Raw genomic sequence first — 16,880 nt, 5'->3', positions numbered from 1 at the left:
GAAATAGGTTTCCAATATTTCCCAATGTTGTTCAAGCGTATAGCGTCCCATTTCGTAAATGTCAAACCTTTAAGTAAATTATGAACACATTTGACATGTCATTTGTTTTACCATTCTCAAAAAAATAGGTGGTTCAAAAAGCAAACGCTGTATGGTCCACCCTGTATAATTCCTGTGGTTAAGCTAAACTAGTTTTTGGTGAGACACCCTAGTGTGCTAAATGAATGCATATGAAGTCATTTTGCTAGATAAATATTATACTTCCAGTAATTAAAATTTTGCTACAATCACCTGGAACGTAATTCATGTAGTTGAGTGCAAAAAAATAATAATAAATAATAAATAAATAAAAATATTTATTGAGCTCACGAGCGCAAAATTTTATTGGATATCTGTTGAACCCACGTCAACACAAGTTAGTGTAGGAGTTTTTGTTTTAAATGTTTTTATGTGTGGCTTAGCCTGATGCAGCATATCAGCTAATAACCCGAGTTTGCACTCTGTTTTACGTACTCAAGAGTTGCAAAATGTGCGGAACAATGTTTGCTTAAACACTCCTCTCCATCTGGTGGTTATAAAATGTCTACGTGCATACCCCATAGTAGAGAAAAGGCACGACCCAAACTTGTCAAATGAGGCAAAAAAATATGCTTACTTGCGGAATACGCCATTCACGTTTTCAATAAAATGGCAAAATAGCGGCTTTAATTATTTCTATGGTTCTTGTTAATAATCGAATTTGGCTTACGAGTGCTGATGAAAAGCAAATGGCTTTTTATATGGCTATTAAGTTCAATATGGCTGAAGGATTAATGCACATCTGTGTGTGTGGAGATGTGAGTGTGCATCAAAATTAATATCATTTTATATTGCCGCTGAATTTGATAGCATTGCGGTAAACTGGCTTGGCTTTATAAATTTTATCCAAAGCAAAAATGTTGTTTACTTCCACAATAACAGAAATTGGTAAAAAAAATAACGGAAAATTATTCACCAAATTGTTCACAGTCGCTTGCACTGGTATAAAACAAAATGTATGGAGATTTTGAGCAAAAAGAAGAAAATTAAATAAAAATAAATGCAAATAAAAATAAAATTAAATGCATCGAGATTTCGAACAAAAAGAAGAAAATTAAATAAAAATAAAATCAAATAAAAATAAAATTAAATGCATCGAGATTTTGAACAAAAAGTTGAAAATTAAATAAAAATAAAATTAAATGCATGGCGATTTTGAGCAAAAAGAAGAAAAATAAATAATAATAGAACCAAATAAAAATGAAATTAAATGCATAAAGATTTTGAACAAAAAGAAGAAAACTAAATAAATATAAAATTAGATGCATGGAGATTTTGAACAAAAACTTCATTAAAAAAGTTCTATAATTTTATATCTATAACAGGCCTGACGTGTAACGTAACAGAACTTATGGCAGGACTAAGTAGGCTGTTGCCAAGGCTTAAAGAACCATACAACTTGCGAATAACCTCATTCTGTGGCGTGGAATCTGTCTTATGAGCAGATAACATCACGCAAATTTCTATAATAGACTTTGCAGCCACATAATGAGTAACTTTTTTACTTTTTAGTTCGCCGAAAAAGGACATGAATACTCAGGCGATTTGGAAACATTGTAAACTAAGAATTCAATATTGAATTTATGTAGCGCAAGCAGCCACGACGCGCGAGGCCCAGTAAAATCCTTCCTTTTCTTTGTTTGTTTAGGAAAATTCCTGTTTAGAACAATTCTCTATATTTGGCTACCTTTAACTGCACTTCGGTGGATTCGGATGTCCAGCATTCGTGAAATCTCTTAGGTGGCCCACCCGGTTGGCTAGTGTGGATTATTCATCCACTCATCGCTACTACTCTTTCACTCTTTTACACCTTCACGCCATCTTGTGCCTGCTGCTTTTTCCCACTTCCATCCTGGTGCTGGTGCTATTGTAACAGCGCTCTTGTTTATTACTTTTCGAAAATACAGCTACCTTCACATTCATCACTTTTTTTCTAAGACTTTAGAAAGGAAGTTTCTAGTGTCACATACCGCTTGGGGAACAAATAGTGTTGATTTTAGTGGACTCTTAAAGTGAGTGTGACGAAGTGGCTTCTCGAAAATCATTTTGTTTAGGTTGAAGATTTATGTCCTTAAATTTTTTTTAAGCTTAATGGCACTATAAATTTCCATTCCATGCCACGGTTGAGGGTTTTTGCGCCCACTAACATAACTTTGTGTTTTTTGTGAAGGATTTCATGCAAATTTTCTCGTTTGAAAATAGGTGTGCCGTGTTATTTAAGCTTCAACTCAGCCTGTAGGCTTAAAATAATTGTGTATTTGTAACCAACTGCAATTGTGGTGGTTGCTTTAGTGGCAGTAGTGACAAGGGAGCATACACAAGTTAACAATCAAATACTCAAGTTTACAAAGAAGCATAACGACAGCGCATACATACGCACTCACTTACCTACTTACCCCCGCACTTGCATACTCGCATGTGGCTGCGACATATGCCGACAGCTGAGAGTATTACAAGAGACAACTAACAGCTTAAAGATTTGTTGGTTAAATGAAATCGTCGACATGTTATACTTACTTGGCAAGCGCACTAAATACATACAAGCACAGCACACCACACCACACCACACCATGCAGCATACAACACAAATAATACTTGTGCAGCAAATGGAGAGCAAGGCAAAGGAGACTATGAATTGGAAAGGAGACTTTGAATTGGAATGTGAATGCGATACAAAATGTGAAGGTGGCTGTAACTGCGAGTTGTGATAAGCAAAAGTGCCAGCACAATAGCCGTAGGGGCAAAGATAAAAGGGAGAAAGAGCAATAGACACGGAGTATGAAGGAGTAAACGAGTAAAAGAGTAGCAACGTAACAATAGCAACTGTTTATGTGAACGGCTTTTGTTGGGTGCCGCGCGTCTTGGCTGCTTGCTGTCGCATACATCCCGATGTTTCGTATTCACTGTTGTTAGCAGCCCAAGTGCGGAGCTCGTGTAAGTGCCAAGTTGCTAGACGCCGTAATATACAGCAAGGTGTGCTGTGGTTGAAGTGGAGAAGTAAGTGAGCATACAAATAAACTCGCATCTATACGTACTTGTAGCCATATGTTGAATAGGTATTTTACGACAATGAGCAGCAACATATCAGTGGATATAAGCAACAATCGGCTAAGTCGAAACGCAAGCTTTCGGTGAAAAATGCTTTATATTTGCTGTACTAGCATAAACTTAGCATGCGCTGATCTGCTGTTGAAGCAAAGTATATTGGAAAGAGTAGTGCTGAGCAATACAATAACAAATAGAAATATAGAAAATACATAGAGATCAGCGAGCACACATTTTTCAAGCGCGCAAAGTGCTCCCGCTTAATGAAGTTTGGCACCTTGCGCATTTAAACATGTAACGATTTTTTTAAAAATATGATTTTTGATTTTCAGTTTTTAATAGTAACTGGTGATAGTTGCTGAATTTGATTAACGTAGATTCATAGTAGATATTTCAAAATTTTATGACAAAAAAACGGCTGTTCAATCGGTTGAGTAAATTTTGATTTGTTATAGTTTGAAAATTTATTTTGAAATTTCTTAACGAATTTTGGGCTTACAGACACACCTCTTTTGCAAATTTATGCAAATTTTGGTGAAAGAACCTTTGAGGCGAGACTAGCTTTCAAATACTTTGTCTAAATCGGCGCATTGTGTGCACAATTATTAGGTTACATGTGCACGTATTTAGGGCCCTAATTTTATAAAATGTAGCGATTTGCATATTATGCAGTAGGCAAATTGTTTGGATAATATATTTTTGATATTAATGGAAGAAATATTATAAAGGGTGGTTAAATTTCAAGGGCCGATGTTGAATGTGAGCCACACCTAAACGCCAACGACACCGTTGGACTTGTTTCTTTGAGGTTATTTGAAAGAAAAGGTGTACGCTGATAAGCCAGCAACAATGCAAGAGGTAAAGGATGAGATAATTCGGCACATTAACGGCATAGAACCTCAATTATGCCTCAGCGTCATTGAAAATTCGGACCATCGGATTTGGCCAATTTTTTGTTCTATACGTGATTGAGCTATACCAATATTATCATAATAAGGAGAAAAAATAGTTTCCTAAAAAAATTGTATTTTATTCAAAATCAATACCGGCCCTTAAAACTTAACCACCCTTTATATTAAATAAATTAAAATGAAATTTGGAAGATCGAGCGAAGAAGCACCGAGAGATTTGGTAACTCCTAAAACACTCAGGAAGCCCATTGCATTTAAAGCTCTGGAAAGTTAAAGGGTAGCTAGTCAAGAAGGAAAAGAGAGAAGTAACAGAACGAAAAATACAGGATAGAATAGAGTAATAGAGGTAGTTAGACCTGTGAGAACTTTCCAGCATTTTTGACAAATCCTCCAAAATATCCTCCAGTTTGAAAGAGCGAATTTTACTTGTGCTCATTACATCGGAACCCAAAATTCGCCGCCTTGCTTCAGCAAATGCGGTACACGCACATGCTCAGTGCCATTTGCCGCCTGCAAGCAAGACAGGCAAATCGGCTCCTCATTGATTCCAATGGTGGCCATATGTTGACCCCATGGATTGTGTACTGTAATAATACCGACCATCAACCGAACGTCGTTTCTTCCAGGTTTTAGTAGAAAGTCCGACAGTTTTCTCTTCGGCCTTGTCACAAAATACTTTGCAGTCCTGCAGCGTTCAAGACTGGACCATCGCTGTCTGGTCCTCTTCTTGATTCCTGCAGTACTGATTCCGATTATTGGTAGACCTTTCGCATAAGTATTTCCTCTTACTTTTATTATTAGCTTAAGGTAAAGTTTGACTTAAGTCGTGGCTTAAAAAAAAATCCGTATTGAATGGGTTAAAGTGGTTTTCTGAAACTTCTGGTTTTTGAAGCCCGTATACGCCATAACTCAAAATCTACTAAACCAATCGCTTTGCAATTTTGCTGAGTACTTCTAGGAGTACGTTGCCGAATCTTTTTTTTTTTTTTGGTTTTTGTTGTTTTAGCAAAAAATAAATATTTGGTTTTGAATTCTAGACAAATTTGAAAAATTAAAAAAAAAACGCCCACCTCGTGTGATCTCATGCAACTTCTCCTTTCCCAAATTTATTTATTTATAACATAAGGTAAAATTTGACATAAATCGACTTAGGCGATTATGCTTTTGACCAACACATACAAATATATGTAGTATATAATATAATCTATCGAAAAGCAATGGCAAAATACATATAAACGGAATCTGCTTGCTGTTGCTGCCTATTAATATTGAAAAGCAAAGGCAAAAAACGTACACATATACACATATACATACAAAGTAAGCCACTTGTGCAGTAGTAGCACACGAATACTAAGCACATGTGAGTAGATTTATCGCATAAAATCCTCCTCATGTTGTTATCCTCCGTTTTCATTATTGTATTGTATTTACTGGAGATTTTCGCTCATACGGGTATCAGCCCCTTAGTACCGCTATTTGTATGTCCTCCTAAATCTCACATAAATTGACAAGTACTTAGAATTTTGCGCCCTCATGATGCTCGTGGAAGTATTAAAAACAAAACAAAAATACACCAAACAGAAGAAAAATACCAGTAAATGTCACATTTTTCTTGCTGAAATTCTCTTCCATTGAAATACGGACTGTTACGAAGGTTGCGACGGTGCGTATGAGTGACATTTATCTTCCGCCAGCACGCTGACACGCCTTGTTTTCTACCAGCACACATTATTTCTTATTATTTGTTGTAGTTTTATATATTTTCCTCGTTGCTTTTTTGTTTTTGTTTGCTTGCTTTGTCTCATTTCGCTGAGCATTCATTTGAGTAGCTTTCCTGTGCATTCCGCTGAACTTTATGGAATTTGTGTGAGAAAAAATGTGTACCTACATAGTTGCAAAGCAGCTGCAGGGCGGAATGCTGCATACCTGTACATGCGTTAAATTATGAAGAAGGTGCAGAAGGGAAGCATAAACAATATTTAAGCTAACATTTTTATTGGGTATACTTTAATACAGAAGAGAGTCTTTAAGAGATCTAGAACTTTTTTTACAATAAAAAAATTAAATTTTAATTTAAAAATTTAAAAAATTAAATTTAAATTTAATTTAAAAAAAAAAAAAAATTTAATTTAATTTAATTTTTTATGTACAAAAATAAAAAAAATTTTTATTTTAATAAGTTTAAAAATAAAGTTGACCTCCCGAAAAATTAGACCTGGACGGTGTTGTTCCTTTTGGCTCTTCTATTGATCTGAAACAGAAACATCAAACAAATTATAATTATTAATCAGTATGACTGTAGCTATGCCCCGTACTAGAATACAAAAAAAAAGCCAAAAATTGACAAAATGGCGCGGTTTTGAATTTGACACTCTCTAAGTTGGGCGTTTTTGTAGTTTTTTAATAAAAAAAAAAAAAAACAAAATAATTGAAATATTAATATGACTCTAGTACGGGCGATAGCCATTGATGCAGTGTACAACATTTCCAACGATTCGGTTGAAGGTTTTTATTTGTTTTTTTTTTTTTTTTTTTTTTGACAACACTAGGCCGATAAAAGTAGTTTTGAGATAATTGAGTTTAAAGTTTTGAGAGTGGCCGCGTGACGAATCTGTCTCTACCTGCTAATACGGCTGTAGAATCGAAAATACTGGGATTATTCTTCCAAAAAACTTGACAGTTTATTCTTAAAACACTATATTTTCGAAATATCAAAAAACAAATCGATTTTTTGAAAGTTCTAGACCACCCGGACCCCTTAATGTGCAAAATTAGAAATTAAAAACCAATCGAAAAAACTGATTACTGCGATAAACAGTCAGTAAATATTTAATATTCAGGTTTGCCATTGCCTGCCAAGGGGCGGCCGCTATTAGAAAAACATTTTTCTATCACTTAGTATTTCAGGCCTGGAGTCTCAAACGCGGGCACTACCGACTAGTAGTAAAGCTCCAGCACACGGCAGCTACACTGGCCGCTAGTTAAGCTATAGTTCTCAAAGTTCTTTCGCATTACTACGATGATGAATTTAATTTAGTTAGAATTATCTTCATGCAAGTGCTTTCAAACAGTTTTCTGTTTAATGGAAAAAGTGGCAGCTAAACTCCACTATCGAATTGCCATGGTTTTATCGACATTTTTGTCGTTTGTCTTAGCAGAGCAAGCAACAGCTTCGTAATCTATATAACCAGAATGAAATAGTTGGATTCAACGCTTTGCTATAGCATTCAACACTGTTTTATCCGCTAAACTTCATATTTTTTTTTTGCTGCCTTCTCCGACTTTTCACCTTAGCTGTTGTAGGCCTTGAATATGTATCGATTTTGCTTTTTACTTGCATTTTGTGCTATTGTAAAACACAATTGGCTTCACCAAACAAAAAACTGTGAAAGAACTTTTTTTGAAGTGTTATGTCAGCTTTAAATCCCCATATAGTATGCCACGCTGCAGTATACGTATTGTAAGATATGGCTTAATTAACACGCGTCTAGCAGGAAGAGCTCATAACTTTTTCCTTCACCTGTATTTTCGGCATGAAATATCAACACTGGATGGATACTCTTTTTCAACTTTGGTGAAAAGCTGACGTATGAAAGATGTTGAAAGAAGCATTTCTAAAGCTTGTCGCATATAATTTTAGGTTATAAAAAAGTTTTTTTTTTTAATTTTTTCCAACTTTAAATGTATGCTAAAAAACAATAAATCGCCTGGATACGATCAAACTTGGGGAACAATTATGACGCATATGCCTGACAAGGCAATAATTTATCTAAGAAATATTTTCCACGCTGCTATAAGTCTCAAATATTTCCCTAGTACCTGGAAAGTAGCTGAAGTTATAGCGATCCCGAAGCCTAACAAAAACGCTACACTAGCGACATGATATCGACCAATCAGCCTACTACCGACAATATCAAAAATTTTCGAAAAAATATTATTTCACCAGATAAATCCTGTTATAACAAGCATGAATCTGATACCCCAACACCAATTTGGATTTAGGAAAAACCATTCAACAATCCAACAGATTCATAGAGTAGTTCACAAAATTAATGACGACCTGAATAAAAAAAGAGTGTGCATGTCCATATACCTCGACGTAGCTAAAGCTTTTGACAAAGTGTGGCACCCTGGGTTAATCCATAAATTAAAAACACAACTACCTAATGACTTTTACCTTATGCTTAAGAGTTACATCCAAGGCAGGAAATTCTATGTTAAATATAACGACGCATGTTCAGACATTCAACCTATGAACGCAGGCATTCCCCAAGGCAGTGTCTTAGGACCAACATTGTATCTATTGTACCGAACCGAAGTCAGAAAACAGCATGATTGCAACATTTGCGGATGACACAATCCTCATGGTATCTCATAAAGATACAAAAGTCGCAAAACAAAATTTACAAAACGAATTAAATGTGACATTAAACTGGTTCAAAAAATGGAACATCGAAATTAACTCTAACAAAACAATACAAGTAAACTACACAAACCGGAGGACAACCATTGAGCCAGTTAGCGTTGGTAATTCTGACGTGCATATTGACACCAAAGCGAAATACCTGGGTATTACGATCGACTCGAAATTAAACTGGCAGGAGCATATAAAGAAAAAGCGAAATGAAGTTAAAAATCGTTTTAAGAAATTGTACTGACTACTTGGACCTCAGTCCAATCTATCATTGCAAAATAAAGTGCTTATTTATCAAACGATAATTGCTCCGATCTGGAAATATGGAATTGAGATTTGGGGCACTACTGCAAAAAGTAATCTAAGTATACTTCAACGAGTCCAGTCTAAAATACTTAGGACCTTAACTAATGCACCTTGGTACATACCTAATGGTTAATAGTTAATGGTTGTAAAGGGTTAAACTATGGCCCTTTAGCACTGCGACCATATTGATCTATTGTGCACCCTATGCTATCTATTGACTGTTAAGTATGCTTATGAATTGTACCAGCTCCTTCTGAGGGAGTGATTGAAAGTCTTCATCTGTAAGCATGAACTTGTTTATAAACTTTTCCATCGATGATGAGATGTTCTATAGACTCCTCATCTTCGCAGCAAGATCTGCAGGTGCTGGTGTTAGTTATGCATAATTTATGTAAGTGTTTGTTGCAGGTGAAGTGACCCGTGAGGGCGGCTGTGAGAGTGCGAATGCTCTTTTTGTTTAACGTGAGGGCCATGCTAGCTCTTTTAGCGTTGAAACTTAGGAACTTTTTGGAGTGTCTAAGATCCTCTACGTTGTTCCAATGCTGATTTAATAGAGTTTTGGCCCAGTATTTTACTTTTTGTTTCAGGTCGTTTTTGTTGAATCCGAACAAAAGACTAGGTCCGATGAAGTTTTCATCTGCCCCTTTTTTGGCTTGAAAGTCTGCCTTTTCGTTGCCGTCATATCCCTCATGTCCTGGTACCCAAATTAATGAGACATTGTTTTTGGATGCCAGGTTATTGAGTGCCTTGTGGCGTTCTAAGAGAGTTTTTGAGTTGTAGGTATAGCTATCTAAAGCTTTTAGAATTGATTGGCTGTCCGAGAGTATTTTGATCTTTACTATCTTGTGGTTTCTACGTTGCATGATGTTTGCTGCTTCCATTATTGCGTATAGTTCCGCTTGGAAGATAGTGGTGTCCCTGGTGAGAGTGTATGATTTGTGGATTCTGGGCCCCACTACTCCTGCTCCTACACCATAAGGTGTTTTTGATTCATCAGTGTACCATTTTTGTGAATCATCATTCATGCATTTTGGGTTTGTTTTCTACTCGATCCTCTCAGGAAAGGTAACTGTGTATCCTTTTGTGAAACAGAGAGTTGGGTCAATGTGGTCTGAAACTTGAGCCATGCTTATGGTGTTTTTGATTTTATTTAGGATACTTAGGTGACCGGTGAGGTTGCCCAATTTGAAATTTTCTTTCATGTGTAGCATGAGTACTTGCGTAGCTGCTTCCTCGTGGATTGCTATATGAAGTGGTGGGAGATTAAGGAGTGCTTCCATGCCAGCTGTTGGGGTAGTTCTCATAGCCCCTGTGATGCATAGGCAAGCAAGCCTTTGTACTTTTCCCAGTTTGGTTATCGCTGTTTGTTGGATAGATTTGCTCCACCATACATACCTAACGCAGATATTCATCGCGACCTTGATATCGATACTATTGATGAAACAATACAAAGCGCTAGCAGAAGACACATAAATAGATTATTAACGCACACAAATCCTATGATGAGAAGACTACCAAATAAAGAAAAATCTATCCAAAGTCGGCTTAACCGTCAAACACCAACAGATCTTGCGAAATCCATGTAATCAATTGTCAATTAATCGTATATGTCATTGTCATTGTTTGTTAACCACTTGTTTTTAAATAATATGTATATTTCTTTTATATGAGCTTGGGGGCATTGGCCCTTCAATATCACTCTCATTCCATCTTTTTGTAAATCAAATTACTTATTGTCTAACGACAGGTGTAATATTTTATGGAAGAAATAAGAAAAAAAAATTTATGCTCGGGTAGTAGTTAGGCATCAATTTGTATTAAATAAACTCCTTAAATAGAAATTTTAGTCCTTTTATTATTATTATTATTATTCCATACTCCTTTAGGAGCTTAAGGATTCAACAAAAGTATTCCAAACATTTCTATTTCTAGACATAAATCTCAGTTCATTAAATGATTTTCGAGTTTCATTGCGGATAGTCATTTGCCAAGTCATCACTGGTCTGCCTCTTTTTCTCGTTCCTTGCGGGTTCCAAGTCAAAGCGCCATGCGGTATTTCCTCATAAGGCTTTCGCAGAGTTTGCCCTATCCATCCACATTTTCTTTTCTTTTCTTTATTTCTCTGTTGATGCTACGAGTATTTTGGTGCGTAATTCTCCAGAGCTCCTCGTTTGTTATAACCCTTGGCCACCATATCTTAAGTATACTACTGTGTGCAAAAAGTAAGGTGAATTTGGTTGTAAAATGAAAAATCTTTTTTTATTCTTGTAAATCAATTTCATCCCCTTCAAAATAATCCCCTCTCGATGAAATACACTTATGCTAACGACTTTTTCAATCCCCGAAACATGCCAAATAGTCCATTTCCGGTATAGCCATCAGCACCTTCTTCGACTCAGCTTTTATCTCCTCAATCGACTCGAAACGCGTTCCCCGGAGGGGTCTCTTGAATTTTGGGAATAGCCAGAAGTCACACGGAGCCAAATCAGGCGAATACGGTGGTTGTGGAACGATATGCGTGGAATTTTTGGCGAAATGGTCACGAAGAACGAGTGCAGTGTGAGACGGTGCATTATCGTGATGCAAAAACCAAGAGTTGTTGGCCCATAATTCTGATCTTTTTAGACGAATTGCTTCACGCAAACGGCGCATAACGCTCAAATAATATTCCTTATTAACAATTTGGCCAGGTGGAAGGAATTCATAGTGCACTACACCACGAAAATCGAAAAAACTGTCATCATGACCTTTATTTTTGAACGACTTTGACGTGCTCTTTTCGGTCTGGCCTCGCCTTTAGCTCGATATTCGCTTGATTGGTCGGTTTTTTCAGGGTCGTAAGCATCAATCCAAGTCTCATCTCCCGTAATGATGCATTTGAGCATGTCCTGATAGTCTGAAAGCACTGTTTCACACACATCAACACGACGACTTTTTTCCAAGAAATTGAGAGTTTTCGGTACCAAACGAGAGTTGACTTTTCGTAGGCCCAAATGGTCTTTCAAAATGGTTTTCACATATCCTTCTGATATTCCGATCATATCAGAAAGGTCTTTAACAGTCAACCGACGATTTTTAGCACTAACTCCTTCACTTTATTGACGTCGATGGTCGTCCGGAGCGCTCCAAGTCATCAACACGATCTCGATCCTCTTTGAAGTCTTTGTACCACTTATAAACATTTTTCTGCGACATGGTCGAATCACCAAATGCCCTCTGCAATATGCTAAACGTTTCCGCAGCCGAAATTTCATTCCGCAAACAAAATTTGATGGCACTTCTCTGCTCAATCAAATCAGACATTGTAAAAATCGAAAAATGCACTCTTGGTCGTTTGGCAAACACAAGCGTAAATACATTACTGATAATGCCACTTACATGAAAGTTGGCCCAGATGTTATTAACAGTGCTGCCAACTCATGAAAAGAATAACTAGAGCGAAATTTTAATCCCGCGAAGTTTGACAAATAAATTCACCTTACTTTTTGCCCACAGTAGTATTACGCAGACACCTGTTTATAAACGCTTGCAGCTTTGCGTTCGTTGCCGATGTCACAAGGCAAGTTTCCGATCCGTACAACAGCACAGACGTAACGCACGCGTTAAAAATTTTAACCTTTGTGCAAGTTTTGATGTTGTTGGAGCGCCATATAAAGGGTTTTTCAATAAGGGCGGGTAGATGTTGAAATGGAATAAAATGGCGTTTGCTGTGTGGCACGTAGCGCCGTCCTGCTAGAACCACATGTCGTCTAGGTCCATATGGTTCAATATGGGCCATAAGAAATTAGAAGGGCCACCACGTCTACTGAAAAATGGGCGCAATGCCCGCAACTTTTGCGTTAATGAACACTCATTTTGATAATAAAATTTTATCATTTGAACGTGCTGTTCAATCGTGTAACTTGCCATGATGATTTGGCATAAACAACTGAATAATAAACAAAAGATTTGACAGATGTCACCAAAATAAAATGGCTGCCACAGGGCGCCAAAACCGACCCGCGCCAATTGAAAAACAAGTAACAAAAACTGTCAACTTCTGCAATGGTTTCATCACCAATCGTAAACAGCGCAGCATTGGTAGCTTTGAGTCCCGCTAAAGAAAATTTAATTCCATCTGCATGTGTTGATGAGAATGCGAGAGTAAAACAGCGTCATCTGCATATTCCAGATCTTCGAGACTGGTGTTCATTCTCCAGGTAATTCCACGGTTTACAGAGTCAAATATTTGAAAAATCCAGTCCACTACAACGATAAATAACAAAGGGGACAAAACACACTTGCCGCACTCCAGTAGTGACTCTGAAAGCTTCACTGAGCTTTCCATTGTGAAGAACTCTACAATTCGCACCATTGTAGCTATTTCTAATTAGATTTGTGATTTTCCTCGGTATACCTAACCTATTTAAGGCTTCCCATATGTATTCTCTTTTCACAGAGTCAAATGCCTTTTCATAAACCACGAATTTTATATATAGGGAATCCGGATTGTCCTTCTTTAGCACCCTGAAAATAAATCGGTCAAAGTTAAGCTATTCTTTCGACCGCTAAAGTAGTCCTCTATGCTATCCTTTATCAACATCGAGAAATATGGAAAAGCATACTTTTTTCTTTCCGTTTGTGTCTTCTATTACGCTTGTGATTCTTTACACTCGCACTGTTGTTGAGTGCTTTGATTGAAATCCGCACTGGTGAGTAGGAATAACCCACTTGTTTTCAATAAAACACTGCAATCACCGCAGCGGAAACGATATATACGAGTAAGTAGTATTAACTACTATGGACAATTGGCTGTTGGCGTGCCGAGAAAAAATGCTCGCCGGTAAGAAATTTCGCTCGAATGCAGAGCTTATCGCTGAAACTGAGGCCCATTTTGAGGCAAAAATAAATCATTCAACTAAAGGGATTTGGAAATGTTAGAGCGGCGCTGGAATGATTGCATTGCTCTTGATGGAAATTTCGTTGATGAGTAAAGCAAAAAATGCGATATCTGCAGAACGGATTGGATGAACAAAGTTTTTTTTACAGATTAGTAAAGGTGAGATTGTGCGCTTAATCTGACTGTAATATGGTCCATTTACACATGAAGAACGCAAAAATAATTGCGATTGTTTATAAAAAATTATTGTTAAAAATTATGGTTTCAACAAATACACGGTGTATGAACGTTAAATCGATAGAGTAAACATTTTTCGGTAACCGAAATAAATTTCATCAAATTATCAATTGTAGTTTCTGAGATATTGGTTTTACAGGAATATCATGCAAAAAAATTCAATTGTTGATAACATAAACAAAAAGAAAATAAAAAAAAAATACTTACAGCAATTATTAGGTGACAAAGTTTCTATCCAAAAACGCATTTGATTTTAAAATCGTTAATTTGAAGGAAATTTCGGGGCCCAGTTGACGTGGTTTGACTCCAGATGTTGCAGTTGCGAATGATGATGCCCACCGCAAAACCATGTTTTTTCGAAGCTCCTCGGCAAATTCACTATCAGTTGTTCAATTTTCCATATTTTTTAATGAAGTTGCAGAAAAGTATATCCCAAATACCACGCTATTATACGAATATTTTCTAAATAAACTAACATCATCAGTATCATCAAAATAAATTCTTAAAAGCATGCCGCTTTCACTAAATGAACCTCTTAATTTTTTTCTTAGCAGCCACACCTTCATACGTACCATAATTCATAAAAAAAACATTAACACAGCTACCTAAATAAAAATTACTAAATTGAAATGAATATTTTGTGTGGCCTTTGCTTTTCCCACTAAGCTTTTGTAGCCATTAGGGAATTTTTTTAATCAAATAATCAATACACACAGCAGCTATTATTCGATTTCAATCAGTGGCTTTTATGCCATTGTCGTCCAAAATAAACTGTTTACCTAAATAGAGCACAAACAACAATGCAAAATTGGTAAAGTTAATATTGGATTAAAAATATCAACACAAAAAAATGTTTAAATAAACAGAATTGGGCGAAAGTGAGAAGCCTTCCCGATGCTTTTTATTATTGATTGATACAAATTTCTTGCGCTGTGGGTAATGGGCATGTACACGTATATATGTATTAGGGCGGGTCGATTTAAAAATATACATACATATTATGCCGGGTCGATTTGTGGGGAGGCAAAAAAATCGCCCATTACTCTGTGAAAATCATATTCTAGGGATCAAAATAAGAAACTCTGCCGAAGGAACATACCTCTAAAACGAATTCTGATGTCCCCCAATTTGGGTCGAACTTTTAGTGTCTTTTGTGGGGAGGCAAACAAATCGCCCATTGCTCTGTGAAAATCATTTTCTAGGGATCAAAATAAGAAACTTTGCCGAAGGAACCATACACCTAAAACGAATTCTGATGCCCCCCAATTTGGGTCGAACGAAAAATCCCACTTTGACCCATTTAGAGTGCTCCAATCGACTCCCCACTAACTTTGGACGGCCGATCCACCCATGCCAGTGGCACACCCCCTGGAACTCCCCTGGGGGGTTCCCTATACAATCATTTCAAAATATCACCATTTTTGGCCTTTACATCAGAAAAGAAACTAAAAAGTTCGACCCAAATTGGGGGACATCAGAATTCGTTTTAGAGATATGGTTCCTTCGGCAAAGTTTCTTATTTTGATCCCTAGAATATGATTTTCACAGAGTACTGTGCGATTTTTTTGCCTCCCCACAAATCGACCCGGCATAATATGTATGTATATTTTTAAATCGACCCGCCCTAATGTATATATACTTATACTTATGTAAAAATGTATTCAAAATATAGGAGCACGACGAATTACCAAGTTTTCACTTGTTTGTTTTTTATTCCATTTTATTTATTTATGCGTTTTGTTTTTGTGTTTTTGCACACAATGTTGAGAAACTCTACTGCACATCTTTGGAAGTCTTTTGTATGGAAAAAATTAAAAAAACTCAAAGCGATTTATGGGTGACTTAAGACATGCACTTTGTTGCACTAATATTCATCATCATCATCGTCATTGCTGGTGTGACGCTCCGGGTTCAACCTTCTTTCTTTCTTTCACAGCATTACAGCCCGGGGTGCGTCAAAGCTTTCTTCAGAATGCTCCTCCAACGCGGTCGATCTTGAGCTTTTGCTTCGTAGTTACGTATTCACAAGTCCTTGCGCTAGTTTCCCACTGCGTCTATCCATCGGTTTCTCGGTCTGCCTCAGGCCTTTACGCCCATTTACTTTCCTGTCGTGGCTTTCTGCACGGCACGGCCAGTAGTCATACGGGTAACATGACCTAGCCATCACTGATGTCTCGTTCTGAGTGAAATTGTTTAGTTCGGAGTTGTACCGGATTCTACAGGGCCATACGTGTTTGTTTTTTTTTTTTTATTAGAAGGCCTTTACGCACTGCGACCAGAGCTGATCTATTGTGAAAGGCCTATTTTTTTAACACTAGAGTTTTAGGCTTTTTAAAAGTGTTAGCACAATTTTAGGTTTGTTGTTCCAAAGATTGCATGAAGATACTACGATACCACCAAGGTGATGAAGTTTCTGTCTGCCCAACGCAGGACATTCACAAAGCGCAGGTTCTGAGCTTTCTATGTCCATTTCGCAAAAGCGGCAGGCATTGGTCTCAAATAGACCAATATTATTTGGATGATACCTCAGGCTGCAGTGACCTGTAAGATATCCTGTTAAAAGACGCAGATCTACTCTGCTTAGTGAAAGTAGCTTGTCAGATATTCCTTTGTTGGGACTTAGGAATAGTTTGGCTTGACGCGACCGGCACAGTTTAGCCAGTGTGCAGCAAATTTCCTTACTTCCCATTTCCTAAGGAATTCATTAATATGACTTTTTGTGAGTCCACAGAAAGGCTCAGGACTAGTAAGTTGCATATTTGCTCCTTGTTTTACAAGGTCATCAGCCATTTCATTTTGCTCATGTCCTTCATGTCCCGGAATCCAGCCTAGTGTTACTATGTTCTATATTCTAACGCGTTGAAAAGGTTTAGGCAATCACTTACCAATTTTGAGGTGACAGTTGTTGATAGAAGGGCTTTTAGAGCCGCTTGGCTATTTGAAAGTACTTATGTTGATGTGAGTACCTCTCATTTTCCTGCTAAGGCATTTTTCTTAATATTTTTCTTCC

General features: G+C 37.0%; 1 protein-coding gene across 1 annotated transcript in view; it reads left to right on the top strand.

The window, feature by feature from the left end:
• The first annotated feature begins 2,582 nt into the window (after positions 1-2,582).
• Positions 2,583-16,880, top strand: part of LOC129244303 (uncharacterized) — a 67,235-nt gene continuing 52,937 nt past the window's right edge. Inside the window, exon 1 of the mRNA XM_054881919.1 lies at positions 2,583-2,696. Within this exon, the coding sequence (XP_054737894.1) occupies positions 2,583-2,696 (114 nt within the window). The remainder of the gene's footprint in view (positions 2,697-16,880) is intronic.

This window comes from Anastrepha obliqua, chromosome 4 (assembly GCF_027943255.1).
Source record: "Anastrepha obliqua isolate idAnaObli1 chromosome 4, idAnaObli1_1.0, whole genome shotgun sequence".
In the NCBI taxonomy this organism is placed as follows: Eukaryota; Metazoa; Arthropoda; class Insecta; order Diptera; family Tephritidae; genus Anastrepha; species Anastrepha obliqua.
Note: the sequence above shows the minus strand (reverse complement) of the source record. Positions and strands in the feature narration are given on the sequence as shown.